Below are 21210 nucleotides of genomic sequence, written 5' to 3' on the forward strand. Positions count from 1 at the left end.
CTTTATTTCATTTGCAGATTATTTATTGCTAATATTGGAAATGCAGTTGATTTTTATATATTATTTTATCTTGTGATTTTGCTGAACTCATTTATTCAAATAGTCTTTTGATGTATTTCTTTGTATTTTCTAAATACAGAGTCATTGTCATCTGAGAATAAAGACAACTTTACTTATTTCTTTTCTGATTGCATTAGCTATCACTTTTTATTGTGACTTTCTGTGCATCTTTATTCTTTACCACATAAAACTAAAAATAAAATTAATATTACTTAAAATATAAGATTATACATTTTATAGCTCAATTCTGATATATTAATCAATTCATTTTTCTCTTATAATTTCAATTTATACCAAATACAATATCAGACTATCTTTTTATGATAGCTGATTTCAAATTAGGTTTATGTTCTGAAACTTATGTGTTTCAGAGATACAATGAGCAGTGAAAATTTACCTCCAATAATGCACAGTTTAGAGGTTCTTCATTTGGGCTACAATGGAATTTGTAATTTAATCCAGCTACAACTTAACAGACTAAGAAATTTAAAATTCCTCTTTCTACAGGGTAAGTAGAAACATTTAATATCAAAATGTTTTAAATCAACTTGATCTCATCTTGTTTTGATAGTAAATTCAAGTATCAACATTTATTTAAATATTTATTAGCAAAAATATTTTAATAATCACATATGAATTTTTCTTTGGTTATATGCAGATTTTCAAAACCATTTTTTGAAGGAAAATAGAATATTCTGGGGCTACATACAGTATTACCTCATAATTTACTTTTATATAATATTCTATTTAAAAAACAATATAAATTAACCATTAACTCAAATATTTCCCAAGTCAAAATTGTTCTAAGTACTATGAAAGTACTGTATTATTGCAATTATACATAATAGAGATCCTCAATCTGAAGTAATTTAAGATCTACTTGAGGAGATGTACTGAGACAAAGATGAATTAAGTTTTAACTATGTGTTACTAAGTAAGTGCAATAGAAGTTCAGAGGAGGAGAAACTGAAAGATTAACTCCTCTATAATTTTGATTATAAATGATCATTTTTGAGAGCTTTGCAAGGGAGGAAGAAAAGAGTCATAGGACACAATTGCAATGTCTGTGGGCCAACACTTAAAAAGGGACTAGCCTGATATGAGTTATTTGTTTTATTTAGTTTTTTAAGTAAGCCTCATCACTTTATATTATTTTTTTTAATTTTGTGGAATAGTGAAGAATTGAAGTTAAAAATACTGAGCAGGACCAAACTAAGGAAAGCCAGACAGAGAAATTTAGACAGAATATAGTCAACAATAGATAGGAATTGTAAATTTTTTAGAAAAGTGGCATTAAAAAACCCATGGAGTTTGGAACATTATCTAACAATAATTATTTAACATCACACAAAATTCATTATGAGACATGGAAAGAAATTTGGATAGTCACTTTTTTTCAGGAAGACAGGTTTTTCAGACTATATTCTAAAAAATTAATGTATTTTTTTGCCTATCAAAGGTACTGGGATCAAGAACATGGAGACTTACCCTTAAAGAGAAAAATAAAAAACAAAAAAAAAGGAAAAAAATCAAGAAATTAACCATAATAATGACAGACCTTTTAAAAGATACATTGACATAGCAAAAAGTGGAAAACCTAACCATAGAAGGTCTATTTTAATCTAATAATGTAAAGGGGGAATTGTGCAGTTGCCATGGTTAGCATGGCAAATCCAAGTGGGGCAGCTCTATATAAGGAGTGAGACAACATACTCTGACAATGATAGCTACCACTTATGGAGTCATTGGGCAAGATGTTTGTCTACATATCTCATTTAATCTTCAACTTAAAAAGACGAAATATTAGGTCAAAATGACTAATTAGATATATAAGGAGATCAAAAGAATCCAAGATATTTTCATAATTTCATTGCAAAATTGCATAATTGCATTTCATAATGGCAAAAGGACATACTAAAGCTATCTAATGTCATTTTGAGGAAGTTGCTATCTGGGGTTAGAGAACAATCAGTTTGTAAACCTTTTGAGACATAAAAATGAAAATTACCTTTTTAAGTCATTTGATAAAAACATTTAAGTGAGTCAGGCATGGTGGTGCACACCTATAACCCAGCAGCTTGGGAAGCTGAGCAGGAGAATCTCGAGTTCAAAGCCATCCTCAGGAAAAGCAAGGCACTAAACAATTCAGTGAGACCCTATCTCTAAATAAAATACAAAATAGGGCTGGGGATGTGACTCAGTGGTCGCATGCCCCCGAGTTCAATACCTGGTACCCCCCTCAAAAAATATAGAGAAGAAGGTAGATAACTTTTAAAATTTTGGCTCACTTCATATATCATGACTTGTCTTTTTTTAGGGAATGAAATCAGTCAAGTTGAAGGGCTAGACAACTTAGCAGTCCTTCAGGAATTGGTGGTAGACCATAACCGCATCAGAGCATTTAATGACAGTGCTTTTGCCAAACCAAGTTCTCTCTTGGCACTTCATCTGGAGGAAAATAGACTACGAGAGCTGAGCAAATTGCAACCTTTGGTAAAACTAGAGAAACTCTTCCTAGGATATAATAAAATCCAGGTAACATTTTTGTTGTTGTTGTTGTATTGAGATTTATAAAGCTTTAATTCCTCTAAACACTAAACATAAAGCTTCCAAACATACCAATGAAATTTTTGCTAGTATGTAAATGTTATTTATCATTTATATACATGTATATTTTGAGGCATATACTTTGTGATGCAGACATGTCCACCCATTGATAACCGTTGGCTCTAAATGTTCTCAGATTTGTCTCATCAGTCTTCTCCTAGACTTATCATTTGTTCCTTGACTACTATTGATTCAGCTGGGTTTTGAGTCTCAATTTCAGACTTCCTCTTGCTCATAAAATTTTGCATACTTGTTCTACATGTATTTTGATTCAACTCCTTATAATGGCTTTGATATTACAACTCTTCCCACTCAAGTCTTCCTTACAGATTCCCTTTAGTTTTACCTATTTAGGCCACTTTTACTTTTAAGCCACAGAGTCTGCTTAGACTCTCTCCTGAGATACTGTACTAATAAGAGAGCTGAATACATTATCTTATGCAGTCCTTATATTTTTATTAGCATTTCAGTAATGTCCCGCTACTTCTTTTCACTCTTCTATTTCTGTCCATACTTCTAAATCCTCAACAACAGACTGAACTCTGAAGTGCTTCTCTAGGTCTGGGAAAAAATTTATCTTGTTTACATCTCTATCAGTATATAGCATATACATGGTACAGAGTAGATGCTTGATAAATATTTATGGTCTTCTTTGATATAGTTCATGAAGCCTTTTCTGGGTGATATAAAAGCTCTCTCCTAAGATTAGAAGGAAATCATGAGCAGTGCCCCTTTCTACATAGCAAGTAGAGAATGTATATACAGAGAAAAACAATATACAACTAATTTACCCAGATTCAAACATTCATCTGTGAAAAGCCTACCAAACTAGTGATGATTCTTCCAAAGATTTACTTAGAAGAAATCTAAATTTGGAAAATTGCTATTTTATTGGAAATATTTCCAGTGATAACAATTGGGTTAAGCATAGGACTGACAAATTGGATTTATAGCCAGGAGTGTAACTCAGTGGAAGAATATGTATTTAGCATGTGCAAGACTCTTGGTTTTGTCCCCAGCATGAAAGAGAGATGGACAGACAGAGACAAAGAAGAGAGAGGGGAGAAAGAAAAAGGAAAAGAAAAAGATCTTATCTGGCATCAGGCTTTACTAATAATTTCAAGAATACTATAGGAACATTTCAATGCTTTGCAGGTGCTTTATTCCCACATCATACACATTATCTACACTAAAAGATGAGGTCTGCAAGTCAGATTCTGTGAAGTAATCTCATATAGCAAGGGAGTGTTTCATTTATGAAACATTTCCATTTTATAACTTGAGCTTATGTGACATTATATAGGGAGCTACCTTATAATTCTAAGGACTCCAGATATATTTACTGTAAACAGTCCTTAGCCAGGCAGATCAGCTAAGAGAATACTATAAAGACCTTCTTCCCAACAAATATCATTGTTCTGTTTGACAGGATGTCCAGTTACCAGCATTCTTACAAGATTTTACCAGGTAATTGGGTTTTCCCCAGGAGTGTCCCCCTAGCTCACCAGCCCCCTGGTTCATCCTTAAGGGGCTGAATAGACAGATCAGCTAGTATGGCAACTTTCTCCTTGGCAACTTAAACAGAGTAATGCTTAGTCAGGCTATCAAATCTAATAAAATTAAATGATAAACTATATTATAAATCATGGGGAATGACACATTTATCATTGAATGAAAGGATGAGTTTTATTGATTATTTAATGATATCATCCCTTATTTTCACCCTTGAAATGGATTTTCATTGGTTTAGATTGATCATTTTGCCATTAAACTTATTCTAACCATTAATATTATAGTACCTTAATGTGACCATACATTTAACTAGGAGGAAAAAAAAACAAACCCAGAGGAATACAAGGGCAAGTTAGAGATTCTTTTGAAGTTTTAAAACCATGTTCTTTAAAATTTTTAACTTTCATTTCAAATTTTTTGAGGGGAGAATTTTGTCTCTAGATTTATACTGACTTGGACAAGATGATACCAACATTAATTTCCACTAGACTGTCAGAGTACAACCTTTGGATTGGTGATGATTCATAGAATAAGAGGGGAAAAGCTCATAAAAATTAGCAGAACAATAATACTTCATGTGAAAGTATATGCAGTCCCTAATTTGATCTAATAGATTCTGGTGTGAAGGTTTTGACTTAGCCTTAGAATAAATTAGCCCTAGAATAAATTATTCAATTCCACTAATGTAAATTTGGAAAATTGTGGCCTGTAGTCTTGCTTATAAGAATCACAGAAACACAAATGAAGATAAGTTCAACTCTATAGTCCCATTTAATTCCTGAGTCTGAATGATTGCTCTATCATGCATCCAACTACTTTGTCTACTTTTAAACATCTGGATAATAACCCGAAGCCATAAATAACACCAGAAAAACAATCTTTGGTATTTCTTGACCTAAATGAAAGCCCCAATACAGACCTTTACTGTGACTGTTTTAAGTTCTTATCCTGATAATGTACTCAAAAGCTAATAACCACTGATGTGCTGGTGATTAATGTATAACTTTTAGAAGAAAAAGCCCTAATTAGTAGCATTTGCCAATTTCCATGTTATAATTTCCTCTACCATGGTCAATTGCAAACTAAAACACCATCCTGTAAAATTCCTGAAAATATACCAATCAACTTTTGTGAGCCAGTAAAAATTAACTCCAGCACAGAACTATAAAAAATGGCCTGTATAAAAAAATGGAAAGCTCTCTTTCTGTAATTATGGACATATTAGTTTGCTTGTTATCTCTTTAAAAGTTTATGTCACAATTATCCTCTAAAATTTTAACATATTGTTCTTGCATTAATATATTTCATGAGAAATGAATATTTCAATTAAGGATAGTTCACTAATAAGTACTGCTGTACTTTGAAAAAATAATGTACAAACTTCTCATGTGTTTCTGACTTCTAATCAGACTTGGATGCCTTAGATAGGAACTGCCTGTGGGTAAAAAGGCACAATATCTATAGATCACTAGATGTTGAGTGTTTTCAAAGCCCCCCTTTACGATGTCTCCAAAATCAAAATAATTTTTAAAAAATCAGTCAATTTAAAAATCAAATTCCACTTCCAAGTGAATAAAATAGGTCTAAATATAGATGAATTGGCTGTATGTATCCACTTGTAATTCCAAATGTAAATTTAGGTATATCAATAACTTCATTGTATTAATGTGAACTAGTAAAAATCTTAGGTGAAGTTTGATGGTTAAATTTTGGAAATAGCAACAAATGTAGTCCACTTGATTGTTCCTTTGTTGTTAAGATTATATTTAAATATGTATCTTTGATATTGTTTTTTTAACTGTATTCACCTTTTCCCACACTTCTGGATCAATACTCTGGAGGAATTAGCTAAATATAATCTAAGCCATAGAATAAATTATAACTCTTCTGAAAAACTATTTGGTCTTTTCTTGTAAGCACTGCTTACATTTTCCATGTTAAACTAATATTATCTCTTTCAATCATATATTTTGAATCTACAGTAGATGGATCTGCCTTTATTCAACATGCAAAAAATTTTCACTCAGGCTCACTTCATAGGATTTAATTATGAGCTGCCTGCAATCCAGCATTTACATAAAGTAAGTCCATATTTTAAAATTTTGGGTCTAATCAAATAATTTGATTGATTTTTTTTAACAGGATATCACAGAACTGGAAAAACTTGATGTTATCTCTACTCTCAGGGAGCTTACAGTTTATGGCAATCCAGTGAGTATGTTACCTTTCTAATTTATTAATTTACTTATTTATGTAATTTATTTTTTGAGAAAGACTTTATAATATTAATTTTATCTGCATAGCCAGTTAATTTATTGATTAATGTAAAAAAAAAAACTATTGGTCCAGCACAATTTATTGAATAGTGTCTTCTACCTGATTACAGGGAAAACTGCTACATCTTATATAAGGTCTATTTCAGGGTTCTACATTGTATTCATTTGCCTGTTTGTCTAGTGTTGTGCTAGTATTTTTATGTTGTCTTAATTACTAACATTTTATATTGTCTTAATGTCTGTTAGAGTAAGAGATTCCAAATATTGTTCTATTCTATCTCCTTCTCTTTCTCCTTATGTGTTTCTTTTTCTTTACTGCCTTAGTGATTCTTGGCCCATTAAAATTGCCTATGATTTTTGGACAAATTTCTCAAATTATATGAAAATTTTGTTAGTATTTTAATTGGAATTGAATTCATTTCTAAATTAATTTTGAGGGAAATTTGCCACCTTTCTTGTTGGAGTCTTCAAGAGGATCCAATAAGTACCACTTTTGTTTACCTAATATCTGAACAAACTGGAAAAAATGACAGTGAAGAAATTAAAATATCTTCTTAGCTTAGTATTCTGGATCTGGTATAAAAGAACTGATGGCAAGATTCTGTGAGACTGAAGAAAGGCAAACAGATCTCGTATTACATGGAGTGCAATTTATTTGGGACTTGCTGGCAAGTATGGTGAAGGACACAACAAGACCACTGGATCTCTGTGATTTGGGTCAGAGGGAAGGGTTTAGATAATAGCACAAAAGTGACTTTCATCTGAGCCAGAATGTTCTGATCTATCTCAAGCTAATATCAAAAACATCAGGCACATTCCTGGCACTGTAAAGCCCCACATAACCCTCTAAAGTTTATTGTTCATTTAGAGTATGCTGGGAAATTATTTAGGGAAAACATAACAGGGTTACATAGGGATACTCATAGAAGTCTCAAGATGGTTGCATTCAGTAAAGCAGGATCCCTTCAGTGAGAAAGCCAAATAGGCATGCTACCTAATCCCAGAAATAGGCAATCCTGATCACGCAGAGGCAGAAAATACTAGACTGAGACTTCTCTACGTGGGAGGACACATTCTCCCAGCAATAACCTCTTTCCCAAGAAGAAAGGAGGATTCAAGAATCCTCAGTTCACTCTTCCCAGATCTACCAGTTAAGTCACTCTGCTTTTACTAGTGGAGAGGGAATGAAGAGGTTGAAAAACTAGAAGAACTATATCAAGGAGCTATAGTACTTCTACCAAGAAGAAAACATTCAAGGGGCTAGGGTTGTGGCCCAGCGGTAGAGCGCTTGCCTAGACGTTCAAGGCCCTAGATTCGATCCTCAGCACCACATATAAATAAATAAAATAAAGTTATTGAGTCCAACTACAACTAAAAAAATGAATAAATATTTAAAAAAACAAAAAAGAAAACAGGCAATAAGCAGTCTCCACTAACACAGCATTCAGCTTTCTCATAAAACACATGTATCTTCCTTTTGTTTTTTTTTTTTTTTTTTGTCTTTCAATTAAGATTCATAATTATCTCCTTAAAGATTTTAATCATTTTTGGCTAGATTTACTCTGTTGTTTTAATTTCTATTTTAAATGGTACTTTTTTGTATTTTTCTATTTTTGGTGTTGTAGAAGTAAAGAAATTCTGGGTTTTGTATATTTTTCTTTGTCTAGGAAACTTGGTGAACTATTTTTCTAGTTCTAATGGTTTGTAAAAATTCTTTGAAAAATTTACCTAAATTTTTATGTATTGTTATCATAGTACTCATGAATTTTTAAAGTCTCCCCTGTGATTTTTGTCACCCTTCTTATATTTAAAATTGTCAATTTGGGGTTTTTGTTATTATTGATAAATCTTGGTAATGGTTTGTCTATTGAGTTAGTTACTTCAAAGAATGAGATTTGGGGTTTTAAGGCTATTATTTCTTTGCTGTTTCACTAATTTCTACCTTTTTTTTTTTCTTTTAGTTTCTTGAAATTTTCTTTTCAAAAAAATTCTTAAATAGGATACCTAGCTCAATAATTTTCAATACTTCTTCTGAATCAATTTATAAATTTTAGGTTACAGAGTATAGCAGCATTCTAAAAGTTTTGATTTGTAGATTTTTAATATTTATTTTTTAGTTGTAGTTGGACACAATATCTTTATTTTACTTATTTATTTTTATGTGGTACTGAGGATTGAACCCAGGGCTTTGCACATGCTAGGCGAGTGTTCTACTGCTGAGCCATAATTCCAGCCCTAGTTTTTTAACTATTTTTTATTCTTAAAATCATCTGTTTTCCAAAAGATTGCTTCTTTAATTTGTTGTGCATGTCTTTGTATTCATTTCAAATAATTAGTGTGGTTTTAGTTATCTCTTTGTCATTTATTTCTGATGTTATTTTACTTCAATCAAAGGAAATATTCTATATTTTGGTACTTATGATACTTGGTTTTGTGGCCTTGAATGTGTTCAGTTGTTTGGTCTGTGTGTGTGTGTGTGTGTGTGTGTGTGTGTGTGTGTGTGTGTGTTTTAAATCAATCATATATGTTACAGATACTTCTCCATTAGTGTATATGTATCTACCATCTTTTTTTAAAATAGTTAATTACAGTGACATGGTTAAGAGTAGGATACACATGCAGATGAAAAGGGAAAGTCTGGAGGAATCTACATGCAGACTTCCTCATGCTCATGCCTGTGAGAAATTACATGGAACAGAATTTTGTTGGAAACTGATTACATAAATCACATAGGGGACCCTCTCCTAATCATGTGCCAAAATTCCAGATTCTCAGAAGGGAAGCAGGTTGAGTACAAATCATATTGCACAGTGAACTACCCTTATCAGTTAAGGAATGGTGGGAACACTCCAAGTACCAAAAACCAGGCAAGAGCCATCTATCTGTACAAGCACACCATTCTAAAGTTCAGGCCTACTAAATTTAACATTTTCTACATACCCTCTTAGGCATGTTTATAATTTTTTTTTGTGAGGGGAGTAGTTTGACACTAGGAAGAGTTGGTGCATATATAGATATGTACTAACTTAAATAGGATAGTTCCTTTTGGAAAATATCATGTAAGCTCCAGAACTTTCAACAAACTTTCATAATGTAATTCTGTCCAAAAATTGATTGCCTGTAGTTAATAACAGTACTTTACAGTATAGCCTTAGTAATATCCTTAGTTTTTTCTAAAAAAAAAAAATTCTTACCTGCATTTAGCATGATAAGAAATTAAAAGGGGCTCATATCTGTAGTATCTAATATTATAAATTAATTGTTACCCATCATCTTTGCTGTCTTTGTTAAACTGCCTTCTTTTTAAGGTTAATATTTGAAGTAAAAGTGATTTTAGTAATAAATTGTTATGTTTAACTTTCTTTAGATTTGCAGAAAAATGCTACATCGTCATGTGCTCATATTTCGACTACCTAACTTACAGATGTTAGATGGAATTCCTGTGAATTCAGAAGATAGAGTAAAAGCTGAATTTCACTTTTCTGAACTACAAGCAAAGAAAACTACGGTAATTATATTATTGATACTTTTCCTTTTGAAACATATATTATTAGTAAATGAACATTATATCTTATACATTGTGACTTAAAATGTTTAAATCTATGTTTTTATAGATTATTATAGTATCTATTTTGTGATAACTACCTTTTTCTATTAATGTACCTTGACAAATTATTTAGTGTCTATGTGCTTAATATATCAGATTATGCTTGAAGGTAAGAAATTATAACATCATTTTTATGAAAAGAAACTAACAATAAAATTGTTTCCACTTAGGCAGAGAGGAAGAGAAGGAATGAGTTCTCACCTCAACTCTGTATCATACAGTTCACATAACAATGGAGATATGTGTCTCTTTTCTTGTATGCTGGCAGAATTACTGGGCCTTTTACCTGTGGGCCCTAAAATGTATTGGCTATGGTAGGAAAGAGAGACAGAAGAAACCACAAAAACATATCATTAGGAAATTCTATCACTGACCACCCCTTCTCTTAATGACTTTGCCCTAATGACTAAATTTAACACAGAAAATCAATGGCTTTTGAACAAGACCAAACATTATTAGAGGTGAGCCTTTGTAAAATGTGAGGAAGAAGAGACTGGAGGAGATAGGGAAACCAGTTGAGATTTTTAAGAATAATCCAAGAGAGAGATTGCAAAGACCTGGATGGATGTGAATGAAGAATGTAAGTGAGCCTCTATGTAAGTGAAAACCAGAGACCAAGGACATTAAAAAGTAAAGGAACAAAGGTTATTTTTAAAAAGGCATCTTGCAGAGGAAAGAGATATTTACTATAGAAGCCCTCCTAATTGGCTTTCACTTAACTCACTAGATTAATTGATACTTTCCATTCCCTCTGTGAATCAAATGAATTCTCAGAACACACAGAACTGTTGATACTTGTGGGCTCCTCTCCAGTCTACTTCGCACTTCAGCAGTAGGTTGACATACTCATCAAGAGTTGACTGTATTGCTTTTTTTCAAAACCTGCTATACTAATTCTTATTTTCAATATATGAACTTTAAGAACAAAGTTTAAATTATTATTTGTTTCTATGAATACAAAATTGGATATTTTGGAAAGTCTGGATAAAAAGCAAGCACACATACACTATTAGTATATAATGTCAAATTAGGTATGGAAGAAAATTATAAAATAAAGGAGAAAATTATTAAAATTTAGAGAAAATATATGGGGAAATTATTTTTTAAAATCTAGACAAATTCTTATATTCAAATTTTCCTCACATATCTTTAAATTCTTGTTATTTTAAAGAAACCCAAACTGGAAATTGTAGGAAAAATCTTAAGGGTATGTTTTATCCAAGAAAAATCAGATAAAATACCAATCAAAAGACCCTTGCTTACAGAAAAGAACTTGCCCCTTTGTCAGAAGATTGGTGAATGCATGTAATTTTATGTTATAAATGCATGTAATTTTATGTTATAAATTTTTAAAAAGATATTTGCTATATATTTTTATGACTTTCTGACTTTTTTATTAATCCTAACTTTTCTGATTAATATTGACTTTAATTAACAAAGGAGTTTCTATTATAGGTCAAAGTATCCACAGAGACTTGTGAAACATAAAGTTGTTTAATGTTAATAAAAGTTATTAATATTAATAAAAATGATTGTGGATATCTACATTTTTTCTAAAATATATGTCTTTATCTTAGCCATCAATCTGTATGATGTTGATAAAGAAAAGCACTACATGTCTCATGTATTCAAATTCTTGTCACAGGCCAGTCTTTCAAAAGAGAAAAAAAAGATGAAATAAAATATAGTTCAGTAATTGAAGGTTTCTTTCCCTTTCTTGATTTTGTATTCCTGGAGCAAGTCACTTCTTGAAAATTGTATGCCTCAGGAATTAGTTTTTTATTCCAAATGCAATAAATTATCACAAATTTTATGCCTTAAAACAATAAAAATTTATTATATTACAGTTCTGGAGATCAGACATCTGATAAAAAGCATTGGCTAGGCAGCATTCCTTCTGGAAGTTCCAGGAGAGAACTTGTTCTTTGCTATTACCAGTTTCCAGAGACTATCTACATCCCTTGGCTACTGGCCTTCTTCCAGCAATGTATCACTTAGACTGCATGTTTCCATCATCACATCTCCTGTCTGTCAGATCTTTCTGTCTCCCTTCATCTAGATAGTCACAGTAATCTCCCCATGTCAAAATCCTTAACCATATCACACCTGCAAATTCCTCTGCTATGTAAAGTAAAATATTCACACGTTTTGGAGATTAGGATATTGAACATCTCTGGGAAAGAGAAATTATTCTATCATACCTCATGTAAGGGCTCCATTGAGAAACCTAAAACTTATCATATTAAAATTTATAGATTCTATTTTAAAGTAATGTTAAAAAATCATTTAAAACATATTTAAAGATCCCAATTTCCCTAGGTAATTTTTAAAAATTGTTTTCATATAGCAGAATAAAGTACATTAACTTAAATTTCAGTCAATGATGAATATTTCATTGAAAAGTTTATTTATTGTTCATTTTTTCTATATCTTACATAGTGAACCCAGATTTTTCCCAATGCTCTTCTATGATGTAATCTTAGTCTATATTCTTGCCATTTGAATCAGTGCTCCATAAAAGAATTTAACTATCTTTCCACTTAGTTTTTCTATATTGTAAACATTTTATTTTAAATTTTGTTTTTGGTTCATCAATACATGGTTCGTAAAACAAAAGGTGTATTTGAAGTCTTTATTCTGGAGATATATGTTTTGACTCAACAATCACTCTCATTTTCATGGCTAAAACAAAATTGAGCCATTATCAGTTCAGTCTAATATACTAATCTTTGTGACTGCTATTCTTGCTTTTAAACACCAGAAAAAGGAGAAATGAACTCTAAAAGCTGTCTTTTAAACCAAAACATTTTGAAATTAGTTTTCTAATTCCTAATAGAATGCTGTTAAATTTTAGCATTCTAGATTAGTGATAGGAAGTAACTCCCACAAAGGAATAAGGGAATTTGAGACTGACCAGCTTTAGTAAAAACCATTCATTTCAAAGCTGTCTTCTTGGTAACAAGAAAGTATGAAGTAAATCAGTAATTTTACACAAATGGCAAAGGCCTATGTCTCTAAATAGGTTCAATAATATGTTCAGAATTCATATCTTTAAAAAAATATAAACAAATTCATAGTATTAATGACATCAGAGGGGTCATAAATTTTTAGGGACAGCAAGAGTCTCCCTCTCAAAATATTTTTCTTCTCCATTTGCCGATTCCTGAAATTCTTTAAAAGTCTCTTAATCCTTGATGGTTTACATTGTAAATACTATTTAAAGCTTTACCACTTTCATTAAAATTATTGTAATTTGCTTTTCTTAGTCCCTATTTTATTAACTTGGTTTTGAAAAACTAAGTAACTGCAAGGCACCTGATGAGGTAATGGGAAAAAGAAGAAACATTACACTTACCTTATTAATACACTTTGAAAAGAGGAAGTGCCATGAAGCGCACCAGCTTCTAGTGCTGAGTGCAAAAGCAGTCTGAAGAAACAGAACATAAGGATAATCACCAAGAGAGCTCTGTGGATTCTACAGGTTTTAGTTAGTACCAGTTCTGTGTTTAGGCAACCATGTTTTCTGCTGACTAAGAAAAATTTGATTGTCATGTGAGGTTTGTGATGAAGACTAAACCTGTTGATCTAAGATTTGGAGGTAAGATGTTCTTAATTGTTTTGTTTTATTATGTAGTTTATTCCTGTTACCAACTCTCCTATGGATGGTGGATCATTCTGCCCAATGAAAGCATCTCCCATTAAAATAACAAATGTAATTCTGCCTGGTGGATTTAGCCATTACTTGGGACCCGACTTCACTTTAACTCCTGAAGTTGAAGGTATTTTGACAAGAGTTTCAGAGAGTGTAAACAAAACACTTCATTTGAAATGAAAATCTCACTTTACTTTTAATATTCCTTAAAATTGGGTGTTTTTAATTTATATTTCTTAAAATTATATGTTCAAGTTTTCTGTAGCCATTCTGATTTCAGAGACAATGGTAGTTTTTGTTCTACTCAACTACTAAACTAGCTAAACATTTGCTCTCTCACAGTGTAAACTTTGTGATACTTGCCCTATTATTTCCTGACTTTTTCCAAAACTTTAATTTTCTTTATATTGTAGCTATCTTAGGATCATAGTTCATTAGTAAATCCTGCTAAATGTAGAAATCAGAAAATTTTTAATATAACAACAGAGCTGGGCACAGTAACATCCCTGTAATCCCAGCAATGAGGTAGGCTAGGTAAGGCAAGAGAATCACAAGTTTGGAAGCCATCTTGGGTAACTTAGTGAGACTTTGTCCCAAAGCATAAAAAAGGGATGGGGATGTGGTTCAGTGGTAGAGTGTCCCTGAATTTAATTCCTAGTACCATAATAAATAAATAATAACAAAAACAGAATCTTTGGGAATAGAGGATATCTTAGAAAGAGGTCATATTTTTTCACTAAAACCACTGGTAAATTTACGAAGCAATTATGGAAGAGTTTCAAGAGGTAGAGCTTTAAAGGAGGGAATATACTAAAATAATAGGACAAGGAAATGATTTTATTATACACATTTTAATTCAGATTTAGATCAAACCTGTTCCAGAATTCCAGATCTTAAACTGGCTATCTATTATTTCAGCAAAATTGGGGATAGCTAGTCTTTCTTCAGGGCTCACCACTTCCATTCCTTTTAACTTTCCCTTGTCCTTACACCACTGTTAGACAATAAAACTCAACATCACAACAATTACAAAATTATCTTAAAAGCCTACTATATAAAAGTAGGCAATTACTCAATATGGTTATAGTTTTAAAGTAAACACAATTAAAAGACACCTAGCTAATTTATTCTGTTAGATTTATCTTATTTTTCATACTCCTACATATTTTATGACTTTTCAGTTTTAGTAAAAATGAGAACTGTTTTTGTCCAGTAGGTAGAAATATACACAAAATTGGGCAATCTAAATTGTTTTTAGCTTCCCTAACAGTGTACTATCATTTTCAGGAATGTCTTTTCCCTATTAGTTCAATCCTCAATTCATCTTCATAACTTCCTTTTCATATATCCTTCTTCAAGATTTGTTAGGATTTCGTGGAAAAGTCCTTAATTTCTTTCCTTCATTTTGGTGTCCTAAGTTGTATTTTGAAAAGTATAGTTACTTCATCTGTACATTTATTACAGCATGCAGATCTGAATATTTGTATTTTTAAAAAATTACCCAGAAAGTATCAAATTGATCCACTAACTCACAAAAATTTAAGCCACATTAAGTGCTATATGCCAATTTTATATTTTTATTTTAAATGTTTAATTCATACTATAAAACATGTACAACATATTTTCGTCTTACCCACAACCAAACCTTATTACTTAATGTTTTTCATTGTTTCATAATTTTAACTGTCTGAATTCCTACAAATTCAGACAAAAAAGACAAGAATACAGGGATCCTGACAAGTAATCCTCGGAGCATCCATGCAGAAATAGCTTTTCGGCAACTTAGAGGGATAAATCTCTCTCCTAATCTTCTGTCACATCCTAATATTGCATCTCCAACTGCACAAATGTACCAGAGCAACCAAAATGAGGGAAGGTAAGCTATTATTTTTTAAACATTTTTATTAGTAGTTGATGGACCTTTATTTATTTATATGCAGTGCTAAGACTCAAACCCAGTGCCTCACACATGCTAGGTAAGTGCTCTACAACTGAGCCACAACCCCAGCCCCAAGCTATTCTGTTTTAATATCATTTTTCACCATTTTAAAAAAATTCTCCATATTTGCCAGTCATGTATAGAAGTGTAGTAAATATGTTATATATTATTATATATGTACACTGATAGCTGAGAAAAGTTATCAGCCTAGGGCTTCTTTTCACCCATTCACCAAACCTTTCCCAAAGTTCAGAGTATTCACATCATAATTCAAAAGATTCAAAATGACAATCAAGGTTGAATAGTCCTCAAGAAATTCCAAGTGCTCACCAGGGAGGTAACACTGAAATAATTACCTGGGAACTATTTTTAATTGTATTCTTTCTCCACTCTACTCACTGAATTTGGAAAGTAGTTTACTTAAATTTTGAATAGCAGATAAATTCAATTATGCAACTGTGAGGGTAAAGAATTTTCGAAATTCTTCAAAGCTTTTTTTCAAGTTCCCATTTATCAACGTTTCTAGGCTGGACCCAGCCATATAGCCAGCTCAATCCTAAGAATATTATTAATTCTCATTCAGAGTCCAAACTTCCCTGCCTATATTTCTCAGTTGCCTGCCCCCAGATATTTTGTAGTTATACCTTCACTCTCCAACAGCAGATCTAGTATAGGCATGGTTCTTTCTGCACTGACTCTCCTGCTAGAATCAGTTGTGTTTCAGTGAGTTCTCAGGATAACCTATTTTTCAAAAATAGAATCATTTTCTCCTTTATATTATTTTTATGAAATTGCATGCATATAAAATGTAGAAATTATGGGGTTGGGATTGTGGCTCAATGGTAAAGTACTCGCCTCACATCCATGAGGCACTGAGTTCAATCCACAGCACCACATAGAAATAAAATAAAGATATTGTGCCCACCTAAAAATAAATAAATAAATAAATAATATTTTTTAAATGTAGAAATTATTTACTGTACAATTACCTTAACTACCTCATTAAGATAATAAGTTACCATTATTTGACTTATAAATATCCTACTTCTTACAGAATTCCTGGGAGCAACTTTTCAAGATCAAATCGAATGTAACTGCCTACACAAATGAGCATATGCCAGGAAACCTATTTCTTTTGGGAGTTACGCAAAAGCTAGCAGACAGTAGTCAATGAAAAAGAAAAGAATAAGAGAATCATGTTACTCATGTTACTGAAGCACTTCAGTGCCAACTGAAGATGATCTATCACTCCTGATGAATTTGATTTAATATCACCTCTCAAACTTTCTTTATGGTTATCTTAATTATTTGGATTTCTATATTATAAAAATCATGAACTGTTAATAGCATTCAATAATTTGAAAAAAATGAAAGTCAAATAAAACAAAATCCAGAGAATCAAATGCCTAGTTTTGATATTCAATTATAGTCTGTCATCTGAAATTATTAGGAAATGGTAATTTTAGGAAATAAGCACACTTTCATTCATAGCATATTCATTTGAAATTACCAAACTAAAGCATACATTGCTTACCAAACACAACCATTGCTAAAGCTAGTTGTTTGTTACAGATTTTTAGGATTATACCTGGGAGAAAAAAACAAAAAACAACAAAATCTCTAAAACTAGATCTTCCCTCAAACTTGTTTGAGATGCAAATAGTAAACATCAATACTGGTTCCTCAGAATGAAAGAGTCTTTTTTTTTTTTTTGTATAAATTGAATTGTGTCTACAGGGCAACGATTTTCAAGTAGTTTGTCTGAAAACATACGTTCAAACTGAGTGAACAGTTTTGATCTTTAATAATTATATTTCACTGGAAAGAATTTTTTCCTAACCTATTACATACCTAAAATATCATAAATCAATTAAATATGGTTTTGAATTTGTTAACTACAGTTCTTTAAGTTGGTGACTAAATTATATTTTGATATAAAAGGGCTCCATGATTCAGAAAGTGTCCTATTTTTAAAGTATTGGTTCAATATATATATTTCATATAGCTTTCATGATATTTCTTTTAATAAAAATAAATTTTTTCCAAAATGTTTATACTTTAATAAATCTATCTGGCAATAATTTCAAAGAAATTTTTCAAAGATAGAGTTCCAATGTATATGCAATGATTTTGTATTTTTCTTCCTCAACTGTTGTATGTTTGTAATTTAATCATGTAATATTTAAAATTTCAAATCTAATTATAGATTGATTTTGCACTTCTTAATGTGTGGTTTTTAAATAACTATTACACAATGGAAATAAGGTCCTTTGTTTAAAAAATAACTATGCAATTCTTAAGATGTCCAGAAGATGTCTTTGTTGCCCTTTAGTTTTGCAACTGCTTTTATTACAATACTGTGACAATGTCTACACTATTACTAAGCTGGTATCATTTGCTTTTTCTTTTATGATTATATATAATGAAATGCTGAATATATACCATTTTAATAACAAAAGTATCTTTAAATATGTAAGTGGAAAAGTAAATATAATAAGTTTTCACTGGAGAAAAGTGTTATAGAAAAGTAGGAAGCAGAAAAAAATATACCACATACACTTAACATTTTTGCACATTTTTAACCATTTTTCCTATGGATTTTTAAATTATATTTGAGATTTTTCATTTGAATTGAAAGTTAGTTCACATTGCTAAATTTTGAGATATTTTGTAGTTCTTATAAATTTTTAATTACATCTGAATTGCTTCTTGAAAATAATTTTAATACATAATTTGATAGCAGCACTAATAATAAACACATATTTAGGCATTGGTAGGTATTACACCAAATATAACTATAGACCCAACCTTTAAGAACCTTTTAATATAAATACACAATTAAGTATTTTCATATAAAAGTACTGAATGGGCGTGTTTACATGATTTGGCATAGCAGTTTTGAATTTTTTCTGTTACAACAGCAGATCGTTATTAACATGGTATACAACTCCCCTGGAAATACCTACATAGGCTAAGCTATTAGTATACACAATTCATAAGGCAAAGCTATACCTCTATTCCATCCCTATTCAACAAAACAAATGAAAATGTTATTGAATGTGATTTTTATAGGAGTGATTTTTAGATCTGCTCTAAGTGATTTTAAGTAAATAATTCACAAACTGAAATTTAAGTTATAGTTACAAATTATACCAAACAACTGATTGCAAAAGTGTTATAAATTTACAAACCACTAACCCACATTTTAAGTGACTTATAATAATACTATGAAATAAGTATGACATGTACTATCTTCGCTTACATAGAAACTGTGACTATAGATACATATCACATATCCAAATTCATTCTTTTTTTCCATTACAAGTTTATTGGCAATTAATTATTAATAATGTGCTGTTTAATCATTTATTGTAGACCCCTAATGTATGTAAAGACTGTCAACTATTCATTTTCTTCCGGCATTTAGATAAAATGTATAATTTCTGTACCTGCAAAACAGCAAAAGTATTATTTTTTTGCTTCCAGCAAATGTCTTGATAGATTTATTTTGCTTGTAATCATATGCAGGATTTTATGACTTGTTTTCAATTTCCAATTCCACAAACAACCTGGCAAGCTAGAAATTAGGACACTTTATAGATTAGAAGCCTACCAAGCTGAAATGAACATAGATAATGTCATACTGATCTTCTGATTTCCATACATGAAGATTTATTATAATTAATTGTTCAATAAGATCTTTATTGCTTACTCCTATTTTTATAGCCCTGGATTTTTCTATTGGCACAAAATTAACTATGGTTGTGAACATGTTTGTTCTAGAATTTAGATTATACACTGACATCTATGAATTTACACTGCATGTATGTATTTATAGTCATTAATGACTAGTTTTAAAATAATCCTGCCATGTCTTTTTATCATGTTATGAGAATGTTTAATATTTTTTAAAAATTAGAGCTTAGTCACTTTTCTAGGCTCTTGGTTTCAATTAAATGTTACTTATAAAGTAAATTATTTATAGTTCTTTATGAGTAGAAGCAAGTATTTATGGCCAAATTCCATTAAATATTAAATAAATCTAACCAAATCAATTTGTTTATGGACTAGAAATTGGTTGGTTTTTCTGATGCCATAACTTTTTATTCATTTTTCTACACTTCCCTACATTACTGAAATATTTTAAAAGAAAACCCTATACTAAATTAGAATTTAAATTCATAGCTGCCTTGTAGTACTAGTTTAATAAGGAATACAATAAAATATTATTAAAGTTTAATAAAAAATACTTTGTTTTTATCTTACAAAATATTAATTATACAATTATACCATTATTCTTTTGTGAATAAAAGTGTCTTGAAAACTACTCAAAGATATTTCTCAGTCTATGCATTTTTATCTTAAAATTTTGTTTTGGTGATGATTTTTCCTTATAATTCAGATAACATTAACAATTTAATAGAAAAAAATGTGAACTAAAAAGAGAATAGCATATTCAAAGAAACTTAGAAGTACTTTTTAAATATTAATAACCTTAAGATAAATTATTTATCTTTTATATTTTATTAGGTCTTAACTATATGATATTTTAGTTAAATCAAAAAATCAATTCATCAACATTGCCATGTTCCACAGAAGATAGCAATGATTCTGAAATACTAACTTTAGATTCTTCTTTGTATTGTATCATTTATGAATAAGAATACATCAGGATAATATATTTTAGTGAGCTTTTTAAATGAATTACATTTATCACGCTTAACAGAAATAGACATAAATTGTCTTTGACATAGTATTCTAAGTTTTTTTTCTGGCATTTAATTTTATAATTCTAATTTCTAAATGTTTAAACTATTTCATTCCAGCAGAGTTAAATATTATAGGCAGAAAAAATATTAATGATGTCCTTACTACTTTGCAAACCATAAAATAACAATTATATTCTAATTAGAAAAAAGTTATATTTCTCATGACTTGTGTGTTTTATATCTTATTGTAAAATTAGATTTTTCTTTTCTGGAGAATGTTTTTGATAATTTTAGTGGTTTGGCTCTACTATTTGTTTCGTCTTTTTAATTATAACCTAATGCTCCCTCTCCCTCACTTCCTAGAATGTTTTACTAGTATGTCTCCCAAAAAAGAACCAAAAACAAACTAATCTATTTGAAAATATATATCAATAACATTTTTAAGTTTCCAATTATTTCTTATTCCTTTCTATCAATTTGGCTTAAAACACATATTTACAAACACTGGTAGCCTACTTTTCTATAGCCTTTCATTTTTTATGAAGTGTTTTAAAAGACTTCAATCAACCTTAATGGTACAGTTTTAGTTAAGGAAATAGAATGAGGAGAAGTCAATTTAAGCTCCCAGATGAACAAGTGTCTTCAGAAAGAATAGGCATAAATGGGTTTAGAAACCAGGAGTACAGTAAAATGCAGTGAGCAGAGCACTCAGGGAAGCCAGATACAATGGAAAGAGTAAAATACTGCAGAGCTTTTTAAGCTGCATACAATTGGAACAATGGACTTGATCTAGCCATCTATGTTAAACTGTTAAAAGATAGGTGAAAAGCAAGCTGGAATTCTATATA

At 30.7% G+C, this 21210-nt stretch overlaps 1 protein-coding gene across 3 annotated transcripts in view; it reads left to right on the forward strand.

Moving 5' to 3' along the window:
• The window catches only part of Lrrc9 (leucine rich repeat containing 9), an 86273-nt gene extending 69217 nt beyond the window's left edge, over window positions 1-17056 (forward strand). For 2 of the 3 annotated variants that reach the window (XM_040274741.2, XM_040274746.2), the window contains 7 exons: window positions 432-568; window positions 2378-2595; window positions 6322-6390; window positions 9823-9963; window positions 13697-13841; window positions 15422-15590; window positions 16708-17056. In XM_040274741.2, coding sequence (XP_040130675.1) covers window positions 432-568; window positions 2378-2595; window positions 6322-6390; window positions 9823-9963; window positions 13697-13841; window positions 15422-15590; window positions 16708-16747 — 919 coding nt within the window. In that variant the 3' untranslated portion in view covers window positions 16748-17056. Of the gene's footprint in view, window positions 1-431; window positions 569-2377; window positions 2596-6321; window positions 6391-9822; window positions 9964-10232; window positions 12226-13696; window positions 13842-15421; window positions 15591-16707 lie in introns of those variants that run through there. The other variant, XM_040274745.2, reaches the window with a different exon arrangement.
• Window positions 17057-21210: the final 4154 nt, after the last annotated feature.

The sequence above is a fragment of the Ictidomys tridecemlineatus genome, chromosome 5 (assembly GCF_052094955.1).
Source record: "Ictidomys tridecemlineatus isolate mIctTri1 chromosome 5, mIctTri1.hap1, whole genome shotgun sequence".
Lineage (NCBI taxonomy): Eukaryota > Metazoa > Chordata > Mammalia > Rodentia > Sciuridae > Ictidomys > Ictidomys tridecemlineatus.